The sequence below is a fragment of the Centrocercus urophasianus genome, unplaced genomic scaffold (genome assembly GCF_019232065.1).
Source record: "Centrocercus urophasianus isolate 14NV4802_14NV808 unplaced genomic scaffold, USGS_Curo_1.0 seq_21, whole genome shotgun sequence".
Taxonomy (NCBI): domain Eukaryota; kingdom Metazoa; phylum Chordata; class Aves; order Galliformes; family Phasianidae; genus Centrocercus; species Centrocercus urophasianus.
The window spans coordinates 5,515,826-5,540,964 of NW_024884767.1; the positions used below are offsets into that span (position 1 = coordinate 5,515,826).

At 37.2% G+C, this 25,139-nt stretch overlaps 1 protein-coding gene across 1 annotated transcript in view; it reads left to right on the forward strand.

The window, feature by feature from the left end:
* ADGRV1 (adhesion G protein-coupled receptor V1) overlaps window positions 1–25,139 on the forward strand; it is a 267,806-nt gene that overhangs the window by 208,104 nt on the left and 34,563 nt on the right. Inside the window, exons 87-88 of the mRNA XM_042822761.1 lie at window positions 4,667–4,824; window positions 14,197–14,318. Coding sequence (XP_042678695.1) covers window positions 4,667–4,824; window positions 14,197–14,318 — 280 coding nt within the window. The remainder of the gene's footprint in view (window positions 1–4,666; window positions 4,825–14,196; window positions 14,319–25,139) is intronic.

Here is a 25,139-nt window from a genome sequence, read left to right on the forward strand (position 1 = left end):
GGAGTTTCCATTCGGATTTACCACAACACAAAGCTGAGAAAGAAGTCTATTGAATTTCAGTTATAATTCAGAATGTTATTGACATCTGAGGTCTGTTCTGGAAAAGTAACATGGTATTCAGTAGGGACATGTAGAAAGAGTCTTGCCAAGTATAATTTGCTATGCAGAAATAGAATGGGGAATAACGGGCTGTTAACCAGTTCTGCGTAAAAAGATCTCATGCATAGCATATTGCGGACAATAAATTGAGTGTATGTCAACATTACTATGCTGTGGCACAAAATGGAAGTATGGTATTGGCCTATATGTAAAGCAGCTTACTCTTAAGTACACATAAAGCTCTTCTGCTTTAGCCATCTACTGAAATGAAATGCTGTCGAAGGTTTAGGGCCCTGCAATTGAAGAAATGTGAGTAAAGCTGAGTGGTCAATGAGATTCACAGCAGTTTTAAGTGTAAAATACTCTCAGATAGTGAATAGAAATGTAAAATCAGAAAGAGAACAAGTTGCTTTTTTGAGGAAGCCTGGAGTGTATGAAAACAGATTGTAATCTGTCTATTTTCAAATTTTTCTTTGTTTTATCCACTCCATAAAGAAATTCTTGAGTGAGCAGGACTAAATGATTCAAGGTCTGACTTTTGTTACTTGGGTTTTTCGGTATACAGACATCTTTTGTTCACAGAGGTGACGAAATACAAATGAGTGCTAATTCATTGTCTGACCTTTGTCCTTTACCTTCTTGATGTAACATGACCAATATGAGCAAACTCACACAGTGCAACAAGTCCCCATTCTGGAGTGGAGCCTTCCCCACAGTTCCACTATTCCTAGAGGAAGGGAGAAGTGTAAGTGCGGTCGAGCTTCACACCTGGGATTAAATAACAGTGATGGAAAAATAAAAATAAATAATGTATTTTTAAAAGCAATAATAACAATAATATTCTAGGTCTAGATCCAGAGAGAAACTCACAGTAAATAAAAGTGAGGTAGATAGGTACCTGTTGGCAAAAGTAAAAGAGAGCACTAGGTGCAAATGTTTTTACAAACTTAACTTTCTGTAGTTTAAAGCTGCCTTTGAAGGAAGATTTGATTGGAAATCAAGCATTCCAAAAGAAGAATAAAACTGTCTTTAGTGCACTGAAGTATTTGAAAAAATTCTTGCTTAGAAAGGAACAAGATATGTCAGAACTTGCACCCAATATCTTCCGTAATTTTTTTAAAGAAGTCCGTAATTCTTTGGCAATTTTCATATTTTGCTTAAAAATTGTTCCAGTATACATCATGTTTGTTATTTTTTCTTTTTTATACTAAAACTATTCAGAGAATTAAAGGATGGTCTCCCATATCTTATGTAGCTGGAATCCTTTTCCTTGTATTAGGGAATGTTGTAGATTAAGAGATCATAGAAAAGTTTACAACAGGCTTAAGTAGCATACTTCATCCCCTTGAGAAGAAAGCAAATGTATGCATTCATTTTATTGATTAAGAAGAAATTAAAAAGAAAAAAAAAAGAAAACCAAGGATACACCCTGATTCTGGCTGTCCAACCAAGGTTATCTTAATAAATAGAATGACTAAAATATATATAACTATTTGAGATGTTGTCTTTTCTAAAAAGATCATTAGTTTATTTGTATCCTTATTTAAAAGTTCCAGCTTAGTTTTTATGTACACTGATGTTAATAGAGAAATAATATGTATATTGAAGGTATTTTTCATCATTCTGGTCCTGATAAAAATACATAGAGTGAATGTGTTATTGCTTTGTACTGAAGGCAAGAGAAAACCTAATTTGATACTCGGTGTTTTGTTTTGCTGGTTTTGTTTTTGTTTTCTGTTTGACCATTGCACCAAAAGAAATCTAAAGATTTCTAGATTTGTGTATTTTCTTGCCCATGTAACTTTTCAGGTTTTTTAGAGCAAGTGCCTAGGTTTATGCTACTTTTGTTCTCTGAGCATAAAGGAATGCTCACAGAAACATTTCAAGACATTTTCAGATAGCTATTTAACAGCATGTGTGATCTCTGAAATACAAAAATGTATCAAGTTGAAAAAGATAAGATTTCTGACTGTAAATGCGGTTTTAGAGAACATGTTTCTGTTAAGATTCTTGGTTGCAGTCTAATCCCTAAAAGTAGTATAGATTGTGGTATTAGGCCTTCACATCTTTATTCTATTTGGGTCAATTCAAAGATACGTTTGGGAACAAAAAGTTAGTTTCATATTTAAGAAATATTAAAATTAGATTAAATAAACCAACAGTGAATCCAGCAGGCCAGTGGAGGTGACTTCTACTCTTCTCAGTACTGGTGAGGCCACACCTGGAGTCTTGTTCCAGTTCTGGATCCCTTGGTCTGAGAGAGACCTACTCATACTGGACAGAGACAAGACAGGGCCTGGAGCACCTCCTCTGTGAGGAGAGGCTGAGAGAGTGGGACTGCTCAGCATGGAGAAGAAAAGGCTCAGTGGGATCTCATCCATGATCATAAATCCCTGAATGGAGGATGCAGAATGACAGAGGAAAGCTTTGTTCAGTGGTGCCCAGTGCCAGGAGCAGAGATAGTGGGCACAACTTGGGCAATTCAGAGAAGCTAACTTCCCTGTTGCTTACTTACTTGCTCACTGATGTTATCAGGCAGTATTTCAGCCTGTTGTCTCACTAAGCTGTGCCTTCTGAAGAACAGTCAAACAAGGTATATAGGATTCTGCTGGAAGTTATTTTGTGATTCACTGAATATGCCAGACATGCTCTGGGAGTGACAAAGAACTAAATCCCAGGGACCTGCAGGACTTTCTGAACAGATTACTAATAGCATGCTCACCTGACCAAAGGGTAATGTATGCTAGTGAGACAAATAACCTGGCTCTTCATAGATGTACATTACACCAGCACTGGAGAAGAACTTATTTAGCTGAGCTGACCTGAAAAACAGAAGGGCTGGGTAAGTTACACCCTTTTAATAGGGAGAGCATACTGACTAGACATACTGACTCCTGAGCTGTCCCTTGGGCTGCTCAGTTTTGCGTCATCTCCGGAGTAGGTCAGTGGCACTAAAGCACATACTTACATCAAGGGAGTTCTCAGCAAATCCTGATCAGTCATACAGTGGAGATCTCTAACTATCATCTCCATATCTTCAAGTTATAGTCTTACATGTGTAATTTTTTTTTTTTTTTTTGTAATAAGTCATGTTCCTAGAACATCTTTATAAATAATTGTAACTATAATAAATGGAAAGAGAACATTTTTTTTTTTTAAGTGGCAAGACGGAAGCATTTGGCTTCATTGTACAAATGACATATAATTTCCAGCAACTTGAGAAGAATCTTGCCTTTAAAACTTGTTCATTTATTTTAAAAATATATTTCTCATAATTTAATTTATGGTTTTAAGAACTAAGTATAGAAAATTGCAAAATGACCTTTTAGACCTTTGTGACTAAGAATGATCACATTAAATGAAGAAAGCTTGCATAGAGTTGGTTAAAATACAATTTGTTCTATTGCAACAGTTTAAATCTCTGAAATATTGCTCAGGCTAAAATATAACATGCATACTTCTAAGGTACAAATGTTATATTCCTTAATGTATGATAAGGAATAAATCCAGAAGAACCCAGTGCATATTTTTGAGATTACTGTGGGAATAGAGTTAAAGGAAGTATGGGATAGCTGAATGGACAATGAGATTGAGAACTAGCTGACTGGCAGAGCTCAGGGGGTTGTCATCAGTGGCACATAGTCGAGTTGGAGGCCTGTAGCTGGTGGTGTTCCTCAGGATTCATTGCTGAGCCCGATCTTGTTCAACGTCTTCATTAGTTGACCTGGATGAAGGGATAGAATGCACTCTCAGAAAGTTTGTTGATAATACAGAGTTGGGAGAAGTGGCTGATGCACCAGAAGGCTGTGCTGCCATTCAGTGAGAGCTGGACAGGCTGAAAGTTGGGCAAAGAGGAAAACAATGGTGTTCAATAGGGGCAAGTGCAGAGCAGCTGTAGAGCTGGAGAGAAATAACCACATGCATCAGTACAGGTCAGGAGATGATCTGATGGGAAGGAGTTCTGCGGAGAAGAACCTGAGTGTTCTGATGGACAACAGGCATACTGTATGAAGTTCTAGGCTCCCTAGTTCAAGAAAGACAGGGAACTACTGGCTATAGTCCAGCAGAAGGATACAAAGATACAGAGGAGCCTGGAACAACTCCATTATAAGGAAAGGCTTAGAGACCTGGACTGTTCAGTCTATAGAAAACTGCTTATAAATAGCTAAGGAGTGGGCATCAAGAGAATGGGGCCAGACTCTTTTCAGTAGTGCCCAACAACAGAACAAAGACCAACAGGCACAAACTGGAATACAGGAAATTTCATCTGAACATGAAAAAACCTTTACTGTGAGGGTGATAGAGCACTGAAACAGGCTGCCCAGAGAGGTTGTGGAGTCCCCTTCTCTGGAGATACTCAAAAGTCACCTGGTCACTTTTCTGAGTAACGTACTGTAGGGAAACTGCTTTGGCAGGCAGTTGGACTACATGACCTCCTTCCAATCCCTATGATTCTATGATTCATTCATTTGATTGATTGATTCTGTGATTTGTATTTTTTAAAGTGTATTCTTATTTACTAATGGCTTGTGTTTATAAAGAGCATTTTTTCCCATTTTTTCATCAGGTGCTTCATTCCAAATGCGTATGCTGCTCTCTTCACTGCTGCACTAGTGCCGTTAATGTGCTTGGTAGTGGTTTTCGTGGTGTTCATTCATGCCTACCAAGTGACCCCACAATGGAAAGCTTACGACGATATTTTCAGAGGAAGAACGAATGCTGCAGGTAGGCTACATCAGCTACCCCTGAGCAAAGAAGTCAGACTTTCAGCATGATGCTGAAAGTTCTCTCCCATCCAAAAAAAACCACCAGAAGCCACTGCTCAATAAATACCAAAGCACTTCTATAAGATTAAGCATGCTAGTTGTCCCTTTTTAGTCTGTGGATGTATTTTCATGATGAAATTTTTTTTCATCAAGTGCTGAGCTGTCTTACCAAAATGAGAAAAAAAAAAAAAAAGTGAAGCCTATACAAGAAATTAGTACCACTTGTTATGTCTAGTTTGGTAATGAACATAGAACTAAGTAAGCATACTGTCTTGCATGGTTGTGCCTGATCCCAAATAATACATTTGTAAGGATGGAAGAGGCTGGGTGAGGAGTAGCATCGTTTTCTAGGCTGTGCAACAATGGTCAAGATATTGAGCATTGCCTGGCCCTTGCTTTACAGTATGTCCTGCAGCTGTGTGGGTCTGTGGGCTGCATGTTGGAGTACTTGGAGTTAACATTACTGTTTTGAAATTTCTTAGTGCTTCACATAACTGAAATGTGCTTGAAAGAAAAGATCTGTCTCATGCAAAACAGGATGTATTGGTCTGTTTGCTCGGCTGCAACAATTGCAAATACAATTACATTCCCAAAATAAATTTGCAGCAGTTCATACCAATTCTGAATAATATGATACTCTGTGGAAAGCTTAGAATAATTCTTTTGTTTTCACGCAGTTCTTGAAAAAATAAATCTGTTTTATAAACAAGGACAAATATGTAGATTTTAGTAGAAATGTGTTTATTTTCTTAGTGACTAAAGGAAGACAGATTTTACAGTCTTTCAAAGAGTCTGGAATCATTTTTCCCAATTTGTTAGATGAATATCATCTGAACTTAAAAGGGACAGTGTATTATTAAAATATTTCATTCAGCAGTCCAGTGCTTGTAACTGTTTGGATTTATAGACAAGCTGTATTTTCAAATTTGCAGTTGTAATTATAGTATGAAGCCAGGAGATGTTTTATTTTGAACATTTTTTTTAGAGATCTATTCATTTTATGAGAAAATGAAAATGAATATAAAGCACTTATTATTCAGACATTTCTTCAAAATTGAAGTGACCAAGTGTCAGCTTTATTAAGAGCTATATATGAGTTTGTATAAGGTCTGCTTATAAATATGATATTCAAGACTTTACTTGCACTTTATGCTTTTATTTTTTTCTGATATAAAGGGGACTGCCTGGAGCAATCACGAAGGTGGCTGTTTATTCAGTGTTGAATAATAAGGTCTATTTATTTATAAATAACTAGGGTTTTTTTAGTATCTCTAAGGATGAAGACTCCATATCCATATGCTGAAAGGTAATGTTTGTCTCGGGGCAATTAAGCCAAATTGAAAAACCACACTGTATTCTGAAACAGTAACATTACCATAAGCAAAGACTTGTAAGTGTAGATTCTTTAGATGACTGCGTAAACTGCTGGAAAAACCTCCTAAACTATGTAGAGCTAACCTGAAGTTCCAAATTTGTGATCTCTACTTGAGGAAGGTTATTGCTAACTTTAATAGAAAATTAATAATAGGAACAGTTAAATCTATCCTCATATGCAGTCTATACTGTTATCTTCAAATAAAATGGGATGCTAAAAATTTACATATATTATTACTCTCTTTTCTCCTGCTGTTGGAAGATTCTCATGCTTACCTGACAAAGAAGTTTCATCTTGTCTCCTCCAGCTATCAAAATAAATTCTATCTGCTGTCATAAAATATATTCATGAACATAGGCAGCTCTATGCTTTATTATTTTGTTCTGTCCGTAGGAGGAGAGTGTTTGTTACCCATTCATAGATTAGTTACAACTTATTAGTTGTACCTCCTTTTCTGTCATGTGTATGTTCTTCCTCTTGAGCAGACTCACATCTCTTCCACTGTATTCTGGTAGATTTCAGGCTTTAAAGAAAATAACACAGCATAAGGACAGTTAGGTCAGCACAATTCTGCTCTCAGTAATCATTGCCATCTCCTTTGCCAGTGGTCTGTATCTTCCCATACAGCTTATCATAGTTTTTTCATGTGCATGGAATAGCTCTGTAAAAGCTTATGATTATAAATAATGTACTGGAGAGTAAAAAGGAATTAATATCATTTGCTAGCTTCTATTTTGTGGAATATGCAGCGTGCACACTTTTCACTTCCCTGCCTGGAGCACTAGATAAGTGAGTTTGCTTTCTCTGTTTTTTACCACTGCAGCATCACTCTAATACTAGCTGTGCTGTTTCACGCTGTGGTTGATACAGCTTGCTCAGGGCAGGGAATTTTTCTTCACAATAGAGTGCTAGAAGAAAGGGCAATGGAAGAGTCAAGAATGAATTATCTTTTAAAACAGGCAATGTTTCTTCCTTAAAAAAAAAAGAGTGCTGGAAAATAGTGTGAAATCTGATTTAAAGAGGATGTCATCCTGAACCCCAGTGTCCTCTTTCAAATATATGCATTAGGCTTGCTGGAAAAGAGGCTCCAGTTTGAACTAAATCAGCCTGTCGGCTTTTCAGCAAATATGTTTTATTGACTGATTATTCTTCTATATATAGAAACCAACTTCTCAAAAGTTAGCCTTGACAGCAGCCAAGTCAGGAGCATGCATTAGATAAACAGCCTCTGGGTGAACTAATATTTAAGTTTGTGGCAAGAAAGACTGTTTTTGAAAGATCTCAGGTGGTCTGAAAGCAGGATAGCTGTACTTGGCTGTAATAACAGGAGGTTGGAATAGGGCTATATAAATAGGGGACTGTTTTTTTCTTGACAGTCCTAATATGCAAGTACAAAAATTGGAAATAAAAAAGATAGTAGTCCAGTATTTATTGTTTTCCTTTCCAACTGTTTGTTAACTTTTCATAATTTTGCAAAGATTTGAAAATATAAGGAAAAAAATTTAGTTGAAAAATCACCTGTATTTTTGTTCTAATAATACCATCATTAATGGATGATCTCAATTTCTGGAACATCATAACTTAATTTTCATGCCCTAGGCATAAATACTGCAGTAGACTGTTCTTGATTCAGGTATCATGATTGTAAATGTGCCAGAAGAAATCTAAAGATTAAAGCCTTTTGTTGCCATAATAGAACTTTGTGAAGAATACCTTAAATATTTAGCTTTAAAACTATAACTACCTTTTCATGTCTTCCCTACTATAAATTTCCTTAGTATATTTGTCATCCCAGCAGTACTCAGTTCCAGCCACAACACATCATTCAGGGTAACCCATCTATATCTACTACCATGTGATCCTCTCAAGAAACAAGCCATCCAAAATGCAAGTGCAGGACATTCCAACCATGCTTCTGCACTCAGGAAATTTTGCTGAGGACTGGGATTTTGATTTGAAATGAGAATATACATCTAAACTTGTTGTTACATGTATTCTTTATCCTGTAAGCTTGCACACTACAATCTTTATCTTGAATTTTAAGATACACATCATCTACCTGAAAGAAGCAATAGAATGGTGAGTGCCAAGAACGCTTTCATCCAGAGATGACAATATGGATCTAGGAATCAGGAGCCAGGTGTTGGCCACCTCAGTGTTCACAGTATTCATCGCAGTTCTATTTCAGATAATATTTTAGTTTTTGTATTGCTCAAGGGGCTTTTCTTTTTTGCAATTAGGAGAAAAACAAATTTTTGCCTCCGAGGCTTTTAAAAATATAGCTAAAGACAAAATACACAAGCATAATTACAAGCTGAAATCAAGAACAAAGATCTGAATAAGATAGCTTAAAATAATCACCTGCCCTCATGCAATTTAAATTGTGTTTTTACTGTGCTTCACATGCTCAAATTAGCTTTCTTCCTTTAAAGAATTCTGCAGAAACAAGTTAATTTGCATGATTTATGCCTATATAGTTGTGAACTTAGCATTCATTTACCATCTGGCATAATACTTTTAAATAATTTTATTGTATTAAGATGAGGAGGTACATTTTCGTTTCTTCTTGGATTTGCCATGGTATGTGCCATGTTCTCTATACAGCATAAGTTGTAATAAAATAAAATAAAGCCTAGTCTTTCATTTGATTATACCATGAAGTATCTTTAAGATTTGTAAGAAAGTTTGTCAAAAACCTGAAATTAAATGTGAATGTTGAAGTAGCCTGTATTTTATGCTTTTTAACAGTGACATAGACTCTGTTCTTCTCGTGTGTGTGATAAGCATTTCTCTTCTTTAATTTCAGAATAAAAAAACAAAACAAAACAAAAAAAACACACACACAAAAAAGTAGCAGAGTAAAAAAAAAAAAAAAAAAAAGAAAAAAAGAACCAAGGATAATATTTTATCAGGTTTGCTACTTTGTATTTTTGCAAATTATCTCTGAGCAATTTTTTCGAGTCGGATTTCGTGAACATTTATTGCCAGCTCTCCAGTCTGCAGTATCGAATTGTGTTAAAGTCTGCACATCTTTAACATTTACAATCTGGAATCAGAGGTTTTGTGTTGGGTTGCTGATTGCATGGTGGTGTCGGAACTTTCTCCTTTGAGCTCTGTGAGGAAGTCTTGTTAACTTCTTTATTTTGGCCACAAAATCCTGTTACCAAACTCCTTGTCAAAAAGCAGTAGCTGTCAAAAGAAATCAAAAAAGGAGCCAGCAGCACTTGGAACACTGTCATTAGTTTCAGAAAAAGATTTTTGTGGCATTTTTGTAGTTATGATCCCTGACTTGTTAAGCAATAGTCTGTAAATGTTTTACTGAGATTAGGTCTCCCACGAAACAGTGACAGTCTGAGTAGTTACACATTCTTCTGAGTCATCTAGGAAAAATGTTAGGTAAGATTATCCAGGTTTTGTAGCAGGTCTGCATGTCTAGCCAAGAACTACGAAAAGCAATTAAAGTTGTATTATCATCTTAAAAACTTGAGGAGTATAAATATAGTAAATATTGATAGTAAACCCAAAAGATCATTAAAGCTGTATTATTTAATTGATTCTTTTATTGACCTTTCCATTTTTAGGGAAAAAAAAAGCAGTTCAGGCTGTAGACACACTGTGAGCCAGAACAGTGGTAAAAATACATTTTGATATGTTAGCAATGTGCAGTATATTCTTTATTTTTCATTTTTAAGTCATTTAGGTGGTTGCAAGCACTTGTTCAGCTTTATACTTCAGAGTTTAAATATTTTCTAATATTTCCAGGCTTATTAATTTCTATTTCATTTACACTTTTCACTGTTAGATTCTTATTCCTGGGAAATGCTGTCTCTAACAGGTAATAAAAGAAAGAAGAAAACCTTCAGATATTCTACCTGGCAGCTTAAAACTCGTTTTGTGATGAAAAAGGCCAAGTATGTAACATTAAGGAGTGGTTTTCAACTGCTCAGGCAAAAGAAACAGAAAATTGGCAATTTCAGGATCTGAATATTGTTTTCTATTCAATTGTCATTTCTAGGAAGATAATAGCATATTATCCTCTAAAGTATATGATCTAGGCCAAACTGGGAGGTTCATTCTACTTCATGCGTACCAAACTCTAAAACTTCATCAAAGCCTACCTATCTTACTGGGTGTGATTTTCTGAAAGGACTAATTGTGATATCCTGCAGACAGCTGCAATTCTGGCAATCTATAAAAGCAATTTGTTTTCCTAGTTCAGTTACTTTTCCTAGTAGAGCTAGAGGTTTGCTCCATAGCAATTAGTGATCTTAGTTTCACAGGTCTTGTTTAACCCTGCCTTCATCAGGGGGTTGGAACTTCATGATCTTTAAGGTCCTTTCCAGTCTAACCTGTTCTATGATTTCATGACTCTGTGTTGTTCTGACTCCGATGCCTCCGTTCGAGCAAGTAGTTGGTTCATTCAGCTGTTAGGTTTTTTCTCCGCCGAAGTGCAAGTTTTCTTAACTGTAAAGCACAGGATTGACAAGAAGACATTTTTGAAGAACCACTTCCTCTGTACAGCAGGCAGCTGGCTGAACGTGCAAAGGATTTGCCCTGCCGCTACCCTCTAAAACGGGGAGTGGCAGGCGCCGTCAACTTAGTCTATCACAATTGATGTGCACTCCTCAGGAATAGCTGTGTTTAAAGGTTACGTCGAATTAAAATACATCTACGAATCCAAGATCTCCAAGAGCAGAACAGATGAGGTAGTGAAGTAGAAGTGCCCTGAAGATTACTAAATATAAAGAAATCAACTTTGTCTGGTTTTGAAGAGTCTGAATTGTAAACAGGAGAAATGATGGGACAGTACTGCATTTGGAAAGCTTTTTTGGCCTTTCTTGGAAGGAAAGCTCGATAAATTTTCTCTCCCAGTACAACTCCTTCAAGGTTCTCATTAAGGAAATTGTATGTTTCTACCATTTCAATACTTTTCCTGGTTCATGAATTTTATAATCCAAACATGTCCTGAGAATATTGCAGCCTTTGTTTCATATTCTCAGCAGCATCTTTTTCATGTAAATTATTGGACAAAAATCTAGAGTGTTTAAGGACTACCCTACTGTAGTAAAATTATAGTTTTACTGCCCATAGAAAATGATTACAGTGTCGGACAGCTCTTACAACAGCAGACATTGCAGTAAAAAAATCAGATTTTAGATACGTTAATAATAAACAAAGTCTCAGCAGTTGGGAAGAAGTGAGAGACCATGGGCAAAGAGAGCTATTTGGTAAATAAAGTGTAATTTCGCCTGGTCAAATGCCAGCCTGGACTGTGCTAAGTCTGCATACACTGAGCAGCTGCAGCTAGGGCTGCATGAACTGCATTTATCTCTATGGAATCATCAACTCTGCCACTGTCTCTTAAACCTCTAGTTAAGGAAAAGGGAAGAGATGTTTCAGGACTTATGAACAGTCAGGATGGTGACATGTGCATACATTATGTCTGTATGGATAGATACACTGATACAGATACAGAAGTGTTTAAGGAGGAGGTGGACTGACTGTTGCTTAAACAAAACCTTTCATCAGTCCAAGTACTAAAAAAATTTATGTTAATCATGTAAAAAAGAGCTATCACAGTTCAAATGTATATAATGCCCAACAAAACTGCTAGACAGTGCCTCACCTACATCACGCTGGTAAGGACTTGGCTGTCCAAATGCAGTCTTTTATCTTCTGAGATTTATTTCAAGTACTGTATGCATGACTACTGCACTTGAATTCAGAGCACAGTTCTTGTAAGAGAAGTTACTTCTGTCCAGAAATAGACTTGTTTGTTTCAGAGGAGTTGTCAGTTTCCTCTCCGTGTGAAGGAAAGCGCAGATAACTAGACTGTTTTGGATCATTCCATGCCTTTTTATTGGCATCCTCCTCTTTTATGCAATGCTATTTCAATAAACTTCAGGTGAATTGTTCATGATTTTCTGATAAATTTTCTGATATATTTCCAGTTTTTAAAGATTTTTGTAAATGAGAATACAACAAATTGTCTTGTAAGAATGTGGGTGAAGGGAATTCAAGCAGCTGAGACTTTCAGTACTGGCAAAGTCCACGTCTGAGTTAATCCCTTACAGTACTGATAATGAAGCAATTGCTCTTGACAAAAGCATAATATTCAGTGTACCCATATTCAGCATGTGGCAAAAGACAGGTATCATTATGCCATTTTTATTATTTTACCAAATATATAAAATTTGTAACTGATTCATTTGCACTTATTAGCATTTGTTTACGTTAACCTTTATCTGAGTTACTCTTGAAGTTGTGTTTCTTAGAGATCTTGCTAGATTTAGTGAGCTTAATTCTCTTTTTACCTGAACTAATTCAGCTCTGCTGGGTGAATTTATCAGAGCTATCCCTCACACACATTTGAAGATAGTAAAGTCAGGTCATTGTACATCAAAAGTGTTTGATATGACCTAGACAGCTTATTGATCATCTCCTTCAGTGTTATGTCTAATGATCTAGAGCTGTAAGGTCATGATTAATATTGTGGTAACCTTCCTTATGTGATTTTTGTGTAGTAAAAGCAGCAATCGAGCTCTTCTTGCATGCTCTGCCTGCCCGCAGTTTGTCCCCCTGTAACTTCCTTTCTGCTCTTCCCAGCTCTCCACCTGAGTTGAACAGTATTGCAGTGTCATGCAATAGCCAAGTCATTACTTCAACTTTCTGAGAAAGTTCTCTGCAATGTTAACTTTGACCTTTGCACGGTACTTAGAGTATGCCTACATTATTGATCATTAATTGCCAGTCCATTGCATCATTTGTGCTTTCTAAAGAGCTAAATTTTATTAAATTATGTTGGTATTTAACAGAAAGATTATATTTTTCTCTTAATATCTGTTCGTAAGTAAACCAAGGACTTTCTCTATGGATAATTACTGAGTTTATCTTCAGAAAGATAAATCTAAAAAACTCAGCATTTTATGTAAGTTTATTCATTTTTTATTTTGCTTTATTAGGTTATTTCTGTAACCAGACATTTTGAGATTGTCAGGTCCTTGCCAATTTTTATGAACTTTGTTAAGTACATGCCTGGTAAGTACTTAGATTCATTGTGTATGCAGTGTAGGATAAAAAGGAATCCTAATGCTTGATTTCTTAATATGCCACCTCGTGCTTTAGAGAACTTTACATTTTTAATTGCTGTGAAAGAATCGTGCTGCTAGCTGTGCATATTAGTAGCTACTACAGAAAATTGTTAAATGTCTGTTGAGGCCATGAGGCGTTTTTCCTTTTCACCTGGGGACTTTAAGGAGGCTCTAATGTGAGTTTCTCAAACAGTGCCTCCCCAAAACTCTACACTGGTGCACTGTGGCTGGCATTGAGAGGGGCAATGCTTTGCACAGCACCTCTGCTCCTCTCAGCTTGTAGACCAGGCAAACATGGACTTTGTCGTGAACACTGTCAGAACTGGGGCCTCGGTGTCAGGAGCAGGACGGGCTGGGGCTGAGAGCTAAACATCCTGCTGCTTTCTTCTGTTGCTTCATGCAAGAACCTTCATGACAGTGCTCCTGAAATCCCTCACACTGTGAATACAGAGAGGGATGTGAAGTGCTGCCCCACATATGGGCTTTAGGCCAGATTTGCATGTTTGTTTGTGAATGTGAATGCCGTTAATCAGTGCAAATTTTGTCTTTGGCAGACTCCTCAATGGAGCAGAGATACTCTCTTGACATTTTATAAGGCTGGGTTCATACTCATATTTGATTTGCAGGAAAAGCAACAGTAAATCAGAATACACTGAAAAGCCAGAGCTTTGCTGTTTTCTGTGTGAACAGTGCTAACATTTGTTCCCCTTTCCCCTCAATTCCAGGAGCTCTGCTGTGCATCCGGTGAATTCATCCCACCCTCCAGGCTTTGCCCCTAGCTCAGGGACATGGCTGTGCATTGCCTGTATAGTGCTTAAAAAGTGCTTCTTCACACCAAATGAAAGCCTCTGATTCTGCTTTCCAGAAATCCCTCTGGTGCTGTACCTCTTTGCTTTGATTTCCATCACCTGGCTGTGGGGAGGACTGCACGTGGCTTACCGGCACCTCTGGATGTTGGTCTTCTTCATCATCTTCAATAGCTTGCAGGTAAGTGTGACCACTGCTTCCTTCTGTCCTGCAGACATCTGGTGTTTGGGATGAGCAAAATGCAGAAACAAATAGTGGCTTGCATGTGCCACACTATAAGACCTAATGGTGATGTGTGTCTGTTTCTGAAATTCACATCTAGAAGGCATGTTAATGCATGAGGTGCACTGTTTTGAAACAACTGCCACAATTGCATGCATTTAATTTCACAGTTTATAAACTGGGAAAGAAAATTGCTTCCTTACTTATGTAATGTTACTGAGATAATTATAGCAGTAAGACTGAAGCTTCTGCAGCCTTCATAAAGAAACACATTTTTTAAATTTTCATTATGTGTTAATTCTATTTTTTTAAAAAAAAGCAAACACAGAAACAAAAAGCTTTACTGTAACAGTGATTTTTTTGTTTTGAGGTGAGTCTTGGGGATTGGCTTTTCTCATTCAACATGGACTAATTTGAGATATTTTCCTTGAAAAAATCAAATGCAGACTAGATGTTATGATTGCTTCCCCCAAAAAATAAAAACAGCCCTTTGAAGAAAGGCTTCCATTGAATCAGCCAGTTCTGTGTTTCACTGAACTGAGCACCCTAGTGCACATTATGGAGTTGTTTACAGAACAGAGGGTACTATATCATGGATGGGAAAGCACCTGTAATGTATGAGAACAGTAAAATGATGAAGAATTCAAAATAGTATATATATTTATATTTTTAATAAAAATATTTTTCAAAACAGGTGTATTTTAGATGTAAGATCAAAATGGGAGGGTTTCCATAAGGAAAAAATCTACATGCTTTCAAAATGATCATCACAGTCAAAAACAGTTATTTAAACAGAGAAAAATAACCATAGTTTATTCTCCTTGTAATACGTTTAATTGTTCAATACAACTTTCATTTATTTATTCTGCATATATTGGCATATATGAGTACAAATTCATTATGATTTTTTTTTCAGTTCTGTGAAGTTACATGAGTAGATCTTCTTCAGTAATTATCTGTAAAGTTGCATTTTAGGAAACTTTTTTGCAGCGCAATGGTCACAGCTCTTCAGATCTAGCCACAGTGTCCTTGCTTGTCTCCTCCCTTTCCTTTCCCCCTGCAAAATCTGAGAGCATAAGTGAAGCCCCACAGAATTTGCAGTAGCATGAATATGACTGCTTTATCCAAGTAATGGCGCAGAGCCATGGAATTATTATTTTAATGCATGCTGCAAGTTTCAAGATTTTCATACCTGCAGTAGCAGCAAGAAGTGAAAGGGGATGCTGAAAGCCAGTTGTGTAAAATGCGAGTCCCACAATGTTTGGCAGAAATTTATTGTAGCATTGTAAAGTAGTGGTCCAGTATGATAGCAGATGACATGAGAAATGGACACTGAACATGCCTAGAATAATGTGCAAGTCAGGACTGATAACAGAGAAGTGCATGTTAGGATTTTATCTAAATCCAGACAAAACTGAGATGGCAAATTTGCTTTTCTCAATCTATATGAAGTTTTTCAGTTGTTAAATTTGATGTCTTTATGTTGTTTTGTTTCAAATCATGTACTTTGAAGTAGAAATAGCTTATTTTTACTCTTATTGGCTAGTTCTTGCTGTTTTTGACTGATCTCTTGTCTATGTTGCTGGTCCATGCAAAAGGTATTTCAGTAACTGCCACATAGATATTACATTCAGAGTTGTGTGCTTCTTCTTAAAGCTAATTTTTATGGATTTTAGAATGTCAGAAATACTTGCATGCATAATTTCATGCAACTGAAAAAAACAGGAATTTCTATAGATGTTATTGTGTCATTTGACGTTATGACATAATTTGTACTGCCATGACCAGTACTTTTCTGTCCACCGCACCCAGTGACAGCAAAAACACCACAGAACCACTTATAACATGGCATTTCTCAGAGATATTTCCTCTGTTGCATCTCAGCTCTCAATTGTGTATGTTCAGCAGCTTTGTTTGAAATCATTCTAAGGAAAAGAAAAATTGAAACACCAAATATTAGAGGTTTTACCCTCTGACTCACTGGTTCTATGCATGGGGCACAGCCTCAGCTTTATAGCTGTAGCAGTGCCAGTGCTTGCATTGTCTTTCTGTTAGCAATGTTTCCTTCACTCTCCACCTAAGAAAGAAACTTGTATTTACCAAGCAGATGTGAATGGTGTTCAGGAGAGAGTTTGATGACCATGTGGTCTCTTGTGGTCTCTTCTGTATCTGATGACATTTGGCTTCTTAGCCTGATAGAAGGTAGAATCTAGAGAATGTCTGTAAGTGGCAGCTGGTCTGCAGGATATGATACAGCACCCCCACAGCAGACATATTTCTATCAAATTACATCAATACTTATCAATGTATTAATGTATGTTATTAAAAGGAGAAATATGTTACTTTTCTTTTTTCATTTCCTAGCATTGGACAATCTGCAAAAACTCAAAGATAAAATACTGTTTCTTTTATTGAAAAGACGTGCAAAAATTTAAGATGTCTACTCTCTTGCTGGCTAATATTTTAAATTTTAGGTATGAGATATAATAGGACGTCTACCTTTCATTAGCAGACATTATATAAACTTCTTTCTAATATATAAATTTATCAAAGGGATAATATATAAATTTATTAAAGGGAGAAGGTATCTCTTTAGCATCAGGTACATTAAACACTCTTCCCCAAGAGGAAAGAGAACAAGAAATGTTTTACAAGGAGCAGAGACCTGTTCCCTGTTGTTCAAGAGTTACAGACCTGCAAACAGAGGCACAGCCCGTTAAATGTGTTCGTTATCCAGATGGATTCAGCTCAGGAGACTGCAAAAGCACTGTGTATTATCCAATTCACTTGTTTAGCCGCATGACAAACATTTCCAAGGACATGTACTTGACAGAAAAATCTTCTCCTAAGGACAAATTGTTTCTGAGCTCTTCCTGTGAGAAATGGTTTCCATTGGAGAGGAGCTTACAGTGCATGCTATTCATGTGCATGAAGAGGGAGGACAGTCCTTTCTCTGTAACTTCAGGAATTAGCATGCGAAGTGCTGCTTGGGAGAACAATGGCTGATTTACATGGTCTCTGAGTAAACCTTCACCCAGAAAATCGGGATAGCTATGCCCCCTTTGTTCACTGAGGCCGAAATGAAAGTTTAAAAGGTATTTAAGAACTTACCCTTCTGTTGTGCTAAAAGTAGGAAATCTCAAAATAATTTTAGAAAGTATAAAAGGAGTGAAAGACTGTGCTTAAGATATCTGATGCTTGGAGTTCCTCAGTGGCACGTTCCTGATTATTCCATCTGTGCAGCACCTGTGTCACTGAAGTCTATCCTGTGCTCTCTTGTGAAAGGGTGATGCTCCTGACCCTTTCAGTGCAGAACAAGAGAGGAATATTTACCTCTTTCTTAATGGGTTTATTCACAAGCTGTTTGTTGGTGTCTAAAGGGAAGGAACAAGCTGCTGTCTTGTGTGTATCTCTCTGAAGGTTAGGATTTCACAAACCATTTTGTGTATGCTATACTAATAGCATAGATCACTGTGTTTTTCATGAGATGTGCAGGGTGTTTCTAGTTTGAATAGCTGAGGTAATCACTGGCATATTTACAGTTCAATCGAAGCTTGATCCAAAGTTCAGGGAGGTGGGTGGATCTCTTCCCCTTGTTCACAGAGAGGTTGGGGTTAGACTTTAGCTGAGGCTGCTCAGCTGAATTCATTTATCATCATCCTTTTTCATTATGGTCTTGATTACTCTTTGGCTGTACTTCCAGCAACCTGCACTGTACCCCTCAATACTCTCTTACAATTTAGAATATATGCACGCTGCAAACTAGAAAGCATTAGGTACACCCGAGCGCCCCTGTTCTAGTTTTCTGTACCTTGTTCTAATCCCCACCACATGTCAACAGAATCAAAAGTCTATTTTTCATCAATTTTAAATCAAGTGAAGAACAAACCAAGACTACGAGGTAACCCATCACTAACCACAGTACTCAAAAAAATCCAGCTGTTGTGGCTGACACACAAATGAATAAAGTGTCTTCCCATTCTGTGTTTGAGCACACCAGGATGGTTCATAACCACATTAAGCAAAAGAATTACATATAAAATAAGTGTTCCCAAAACACCCTGGAAAAATCTGGAATCAGCAGTTGTTTTTCCAAACTGGACAGAAAGTTGACTTGACAAGAAAGAATTTTAGAGGTCAGCTAATTGGCAATAAGTAACAGTATGAGAAAAAGATTCAGAATTTCATATATGAATGTTTAAAAAGCCCATAGTACATTTAACAAGAAAGATCAGATCACATAAACACCAAGGTTGGAAAAGACCTACAAGATTATCCAGTCCAACCATCCACCTATCACCAATAGCTCTCACTAACCCATATCCGTCAACACAACATCCAAATGTTCCTTGAACACCTCCAGCGTTGGTGACTGCACCACCTCCCTGGGCAGCCCATTCCACTGCCTGGCCACTCTTTCAGAAAAGCATTATTTCCTAACGTCCAGCCTGAAACTCCCTTCACCATTCCCCCTAGTTCTACCATTAGTTACATGAGAGAAGAGGCCAACCCCCAGCTCACTACAAGCTCCCTTCAGGTAGTTATGGAGAGCAATGAGGTCTCCCCTGAGCCTCCTCTTCTCCAGACTGAACAACCCCAGCTCCTTCAGCCCCTCCTCATAAGCCCTGTGCTCCAGACCCCTCACCAGCTTTGCTGCCTTTCTTGAACCCACTGCAGGGCCTCAATGTCTTTCTTGCAGTGAGAGGCCCAAAACTGCACACAGCACTCGAGGTGCGGCCTCACCAGAGCTGAGTACAGGGGGACAATCACTGCCCTGTTCCTGCTGGCAACAGGTTGGATATACAGAAGCCTGCTAAACAGGTGCACACCCAAACCTGACCTTGGCAAAAGCAGATGTCATTCTCCAGACTTAAATAATTAGAGTAACAAGAGGCTAACTGGAATGTGAGCAAGCACTATTTCAGGTAGAAAGGAGATAAAATCTCAGAGAAAACAGTAGACATGGTGGCAAAACAACATGGCAATGAGGAATACCTTGTTTCTGGGACAACAAAAAAAATAGTGGCAAAAGAAATGCCTAAGGTTTCAGAGGCAAAAACAAAATGAAAAAAAAAACATACCACATCATTGATATAACAAAAAGAGAACAGAGATTCAAAGTTAAACATGTAGTAGTAATACATTGGAAACAACAAAGGTAAAAACCAACAACAAAAAGCAGTTCTTAAACCCATACCAGTGCCAATTGCAAATAGTATAGTTTTTTTCCTTAGGTTTGGTATTTAACTGTGTGTGAATAGCCAGGGAATACTGAAAGGGGTACAGCTGTATGATCACTTCCTGTTCCTTCTGGCATCTTCCTAAAGCACCTTCTCCTGATGAGTCCCAGATGGACAACACAATTCTGTTCAGAGCAGTATGTAAAGGCAAAGAAAATCAAGTACTGGATAGACATGAGTAAATACGCTGGGTCACAAAAGGCTTCCTCACGGTTTTGCAGAAAAGACAATGCTCTATAGATAAGCCTGACAGAAAACAGTGAAGTTGTTGTAGTATTGCCAGGTTAAGATAATGTACAAGCAGAACATCAAGAAAATTGCATAAGCTTGTTCACATGGAGATAGTACAAATAATACCAAACCCTTTTCTGTCAGCAGAGTGCATGAATCAAATTAAGCATCTACAACAAGCCTTGCATTTTGACATCTGTGTGATCAAGTACATTCCTGCACTGTTTCTGGAGACTTCTTTTATCTTTGAAACAAACATAGTGTACCTCAACAAAAGAAAACAGTATAATAAGGACAGTTCACTTGTTTTATAATTGAGCAAGTTATCATGGAAAAATAAGTTACTATTTCTAAGGTCAGCAGCCCTGCAAGTTTGGCTGGAGTTAAGAAATACTGTACATTCATTTGTGCATTTATTTGAAGCCAAGCAGTAAAAGGAACTAATGTAGAGCAGACAGAGAAAACTTTTCAGTTTTTGAGACTTGTCACATTTTGACATCAGCAGCTAAACTTTTGTAATCCTCATTGGGCAATAGCACTGGTCCAGATTTATGAAAGCACCTAAGAACCTTGATGATCATTCAGTGACTCAAGACAAAACATCCAATTTTATAGCCCACTCTCTATGTATCTTCCTCATGTTCCTCCTGAAATTATTATTCTCTATGTTCCATCGTAAACATGCTCTAATTAATGATTACCATTATTTTATTTAATGAAATCTGTTATTAATATACTATCAAATTACTTATGGAATTACTGGAAAATATTTCCTTTATCTACACAAGTCCTTAATTAATAAATCCAAATATCAGTCTATAGTAGAAAATAAGACAAAGCAAAAAAGTATGTAGTTTCATAAACAAAGCATTGCTGGTTTGGATGTTCCTTGGTTATGGTGGTGCAGATACGTTCTGCTTTGACTTTACTGGATTTTCAAGTAGATTCAAGAAAAAGAGATTACTTAAAACACTTGCCCACTAAGAATAGGAAGAAAATAAATGCATTTTTTAAAAAAACAAATGTTGGTATTAAATTACATGTTAGGTCTTCAAGCATTTACTGTGTTCCATCAGCACTTCTTGAAGAATATACATATTGAACATACATTTCAGGAAAAATCTCCCAATACTCAAATTATTTTTTAAGATAGAAGATGAAAAAGCAGTTTTAATCATTCTCCTAGAAATGTAGTAATAGTAAGAATTGTATAGTAGGAATCAACAAAAGGAATATATCTGTAAGATGAATTGCTACATTCAGTGGAAATTTATCCACTGAAAGGAACTTGGGATCAGGTACATTCTTTTCATCTTCTGGCTTTGTCAGTAACAACAGACTTCTCTTATTGTTGAGAATAAAATAGCAACCAACTTGATTTCTTATCTTTAACAAATTATCTGCCTCTTCATTTTATATTGCTGTAATCTCTCTGTCACCATAAGTAGCATTTTTCTCAATAACTCAGCTGAAAGAAGTATGTCAGTATAATCATTATGTAGAATTAATCTGTATTTTGCCTTTAAATTTGACTAAGTTCTGTACTATTATTTAAGATTAATTGATAGAGCACTGCCAGCTTATGCTATTCAGAAGTTAAGAATGTGGCTTTTATGTGTAGAAAGTAATGAATTTCTTTGTGATTAGCATAAAAGCTGAGCACTTTTTGTTTGTTTGTTTATTTTGGCATTGTTATTTGCAGTCAAAGCCTTCTTCATTCACTGGCTCACTTTCAGATGGAGACAGGCAGCAAACAGCAGGGAAGAAGCGGGCTGTGTTCTACATAGGAAAATTGTAATACCCAGATCCATAATGCTGAAAGGATTCATATAGAAGTGCTGAAAGAACTGGCTATTTAATGGTGAGTCCACCACCATTTTTGAAGAATAGTGGCAATTGAGAATACGACTGATGGAAAGGAAGGACATAGCGCTGCTCCCAGTCACTGTTGATAGTAACCAGGGGATATGGCTGACACAACACATGGCAGAACTACTCCAGGAAGACTTTTATAAATTTGAGGGAAAACCTCACAAGGGTCAGTAAAGAGATGTGCACAGTTACACTCTTGTAGTACGCTATGAATGTCTTCAGCCTTGATATTATATATCTGACCCCTGATCTTGCTGAAGAGTGAGAGTGTGCCAGGATGAGTGTGGAGCAGCAGTGTATTCCTACTGTAGATAAGACAATTCTGGGGTGCTGTGGGAGGGTTTTGGCTGGCTTAACTTTTGTGAGTTAATTTCTGTCTGCTCAGTGCAGAAGAGGCTGCGCTTGAAATACTTTGTGCAGCTTTGGGACTTCTAGTTCGCAAGGTATGTGGAGGGTGTGGGTAGAAAGAAGGACTGCCATAGTAGTCAGAGGCATGGAAATTTATCCTCTGAAAAATGTTTGAGTAAAGCAGGGCTTATTTAGCCAGGTGAGAAAGTCACTAATGGAATATGTAGTAGCATATCCTGAGATGGAAGGGATCCACAAGGATTGTGAAATCCAGCTCCTAGTTTCACACAGAACCACCCAAAATCCAAATCCAGAATTTGAGAGCATTGTCCAAACGTCCTGGGGAGCCTGTTTCAGTGCCCACTGCCCTCTAGAGAAGAGCCTGCTACTAACCCCACCCCAGGTTCCCTCAGGCCCTGTCACTGTCACAGAGAGCAGAGCTCAGCACTGCCCTCCACTCCTTGTGAGGAGTTGCAGCCATCATGAGGGCTCCTGTCAGCTCCCCTACTCTGCTCTGAGCACACTCAGAGACCTCAGTCACTCCTCACACATCTTGCCCTTCTAGATTCTTCACCATATTCATAGTCCTGCTTCGGACACTGTCTAATAATTTTATGTCCTGATATTTTGGCACCCAAACCAGTCAGAACCCAAGATCCCTTTACACAGGACTGTTGTCCAGTCTCTACATCTGCCAGAGTCACCCCATCCCAGGAGTAGAATCTGCGCTTGCTGTTGTTGAAATTCATGCAGTTGGTGATTGCCCAGTCTGCTAATTTGTCAAGATCTTGCTGCAAGGCCTCCACACTATTGAGAGAATCAACAGCTCTTCCTAATTCACTTTCCTAAGCAAACTTACTTAGTATGCATTCAAGTACTGCATCCAGACCATTTATGACAGCATGAAAGAACTGACCCAAAACAGAGCCTTGAGAAGCCCCCCCAGTGAAGGGCTGCCAGGCTGATGTTACCCATTTACTCTTACCCCTCACGCCCAATCTGTCAACCAGTTCTCTACCCATCACATTGTGTTTCTATCTAGCTGTATGCTGGACATTTTTCTTTTCCTGAAGGAGAAATGTTGTTTTCTGAAATCCAAAAATATTACAGCTACTGGCTTCCCTTGGTCAGCCTCATGGGTAACCTTGTCATAAAAGGAAATCAAGTACTTCAAGATGATTTTCTCCTTGTGAACCTGTGTTGGCTATGACTAATTCTCCTGCCCAGAGAAGTTTTATATCTCCAATGTTGTAGAATATTAAAACTCATCTAGGCAACACCACTGACAACTGACCAGATCAGTGCAGTACCTCCAGAGGTACTGTCTGCCACTTTTCTATGTTTCTGGTGATATGACTCATGTAAAGCCCTATTCTCAAGCTATTCTTTGTAATGGATAACAACACCAACAATATAGCACTGAGAACATGAGCTTTTAGGAAAACATAAAATATTGCAAGACTAATGATAAATCCTGAAGAGATGGAAATATTATAGGCAGGGAAAGTTGGATACAATGTGAGCCATCTCCAGGGATGACTGTGAAGTGATGGATATAATGTTTCTCAAGTTTCAGTACCTCAGAATGGTCTGTGTACATACCTATCTTCATGCTGACATCATCATGTTATGATGTTATGAAGGATGATCTGAAATCACTTCATGATTCATGAAAGGTGAAATAAATGCAGATCAGGTTTTAATAGCTTCTAGAGGAATGACTCATTCATCTATTCTGCGGATAGGTATTTCCTACACAATAACCCTTTTTGTTGTACAAAACTGATATCAGTGTATGAGAAAGATGCCTTTTTGCTGTCTTCATTGTAAATAAAAGTAAAACTATGTTTGAGGGCAAAAACTCCCATTATTTCCCTAATTTTATATATGTCTTAGATGGCCTCCAAACAACTGCTGTAGTAAGAACGAATGGAATTACTGCTTTTATCTCTCTTAGAGTTTTTTGTTATTCAGTGCGCTAATTATATACAATTTAGGGGAAACCGTGATAAGCTTTTATTCTTAAGTTAATAATTCTAAATTCAGTAAAGATTGATTTCTTTTTTTTTTTTTCCCGAAGGACTAAAGGCATCATACTGTCCTTCTTGTATTTTAATTTTAACCTTGACATACAATACACTTTGAACAGGTGTTACTGTTGGAAATTGTTTAGATTTTTGGATTGCCATCCAGCTGATGCATCAAAGGCATATGAGTTATTGAACCATCATCCACCCTTCATTCATGGGCAGACTTCTTGAGTTTCAAAGAAAAGAGAAAGTTTAGGGGTATGAAAAATGTATAGAAGAATGGGGAAAAAAAATTGAATCATGTAAGCAATATATTCCTCATAGAATAGAACATGAAGGGACTTTGGTCATGGATAAAAATATTATTGTGTGCTACAACCAAAATGAGGATCTGAAATTCTAAAGAGTAAAAAGATAGACCACTGAAAAAGATTAATAATCTAGTGAAATTCTCATCTATTGTGTGCATGTTACACTTAAAATCATCTTGAAACCATCAGTGAGAGCAATCTTTGGCAGCTTCTTCTAATAGCACTGAATTCTTTTTCTTCTGTTAACCTACATTCAAATAGCCTGCAAATGCAAATTTCCAATGGACAGCTGTTCACTAAGTGCACTTAATAATGATTATGCCAGTATAGGCAATAATGAGTAGGAGTTGTTCAGATTGTGAGGGAGTTAGACTAAAAGAAATTGATATAATGGTTTCTTTTTAGAGTACCTTTTTTCTACAGCATTATTATTATGAACTGTAATAGATTGCCAAAAGAAACAATAGGGTTTTGAAACAATAACATGACATGAAAATAAAGTTTGCTTCTTACTTAGAAGTGTTTTGGAAAAGAGTAAGCAAGGAATCCCTCAAAAGTAAGATAAAATATAGCTATCAATTACTACTTCAACCAATTATCTCCTAGCCTACAAAAAGAAAGGCAGTATCTGTCCAACTCAAAGGAAGTATTTCATACTGAAACACACACAAACACACACATACACACACACAGAAAGGATTAAGGATGAATAAAAATTGGAGAAATAATAATATTTTTAAATAATGT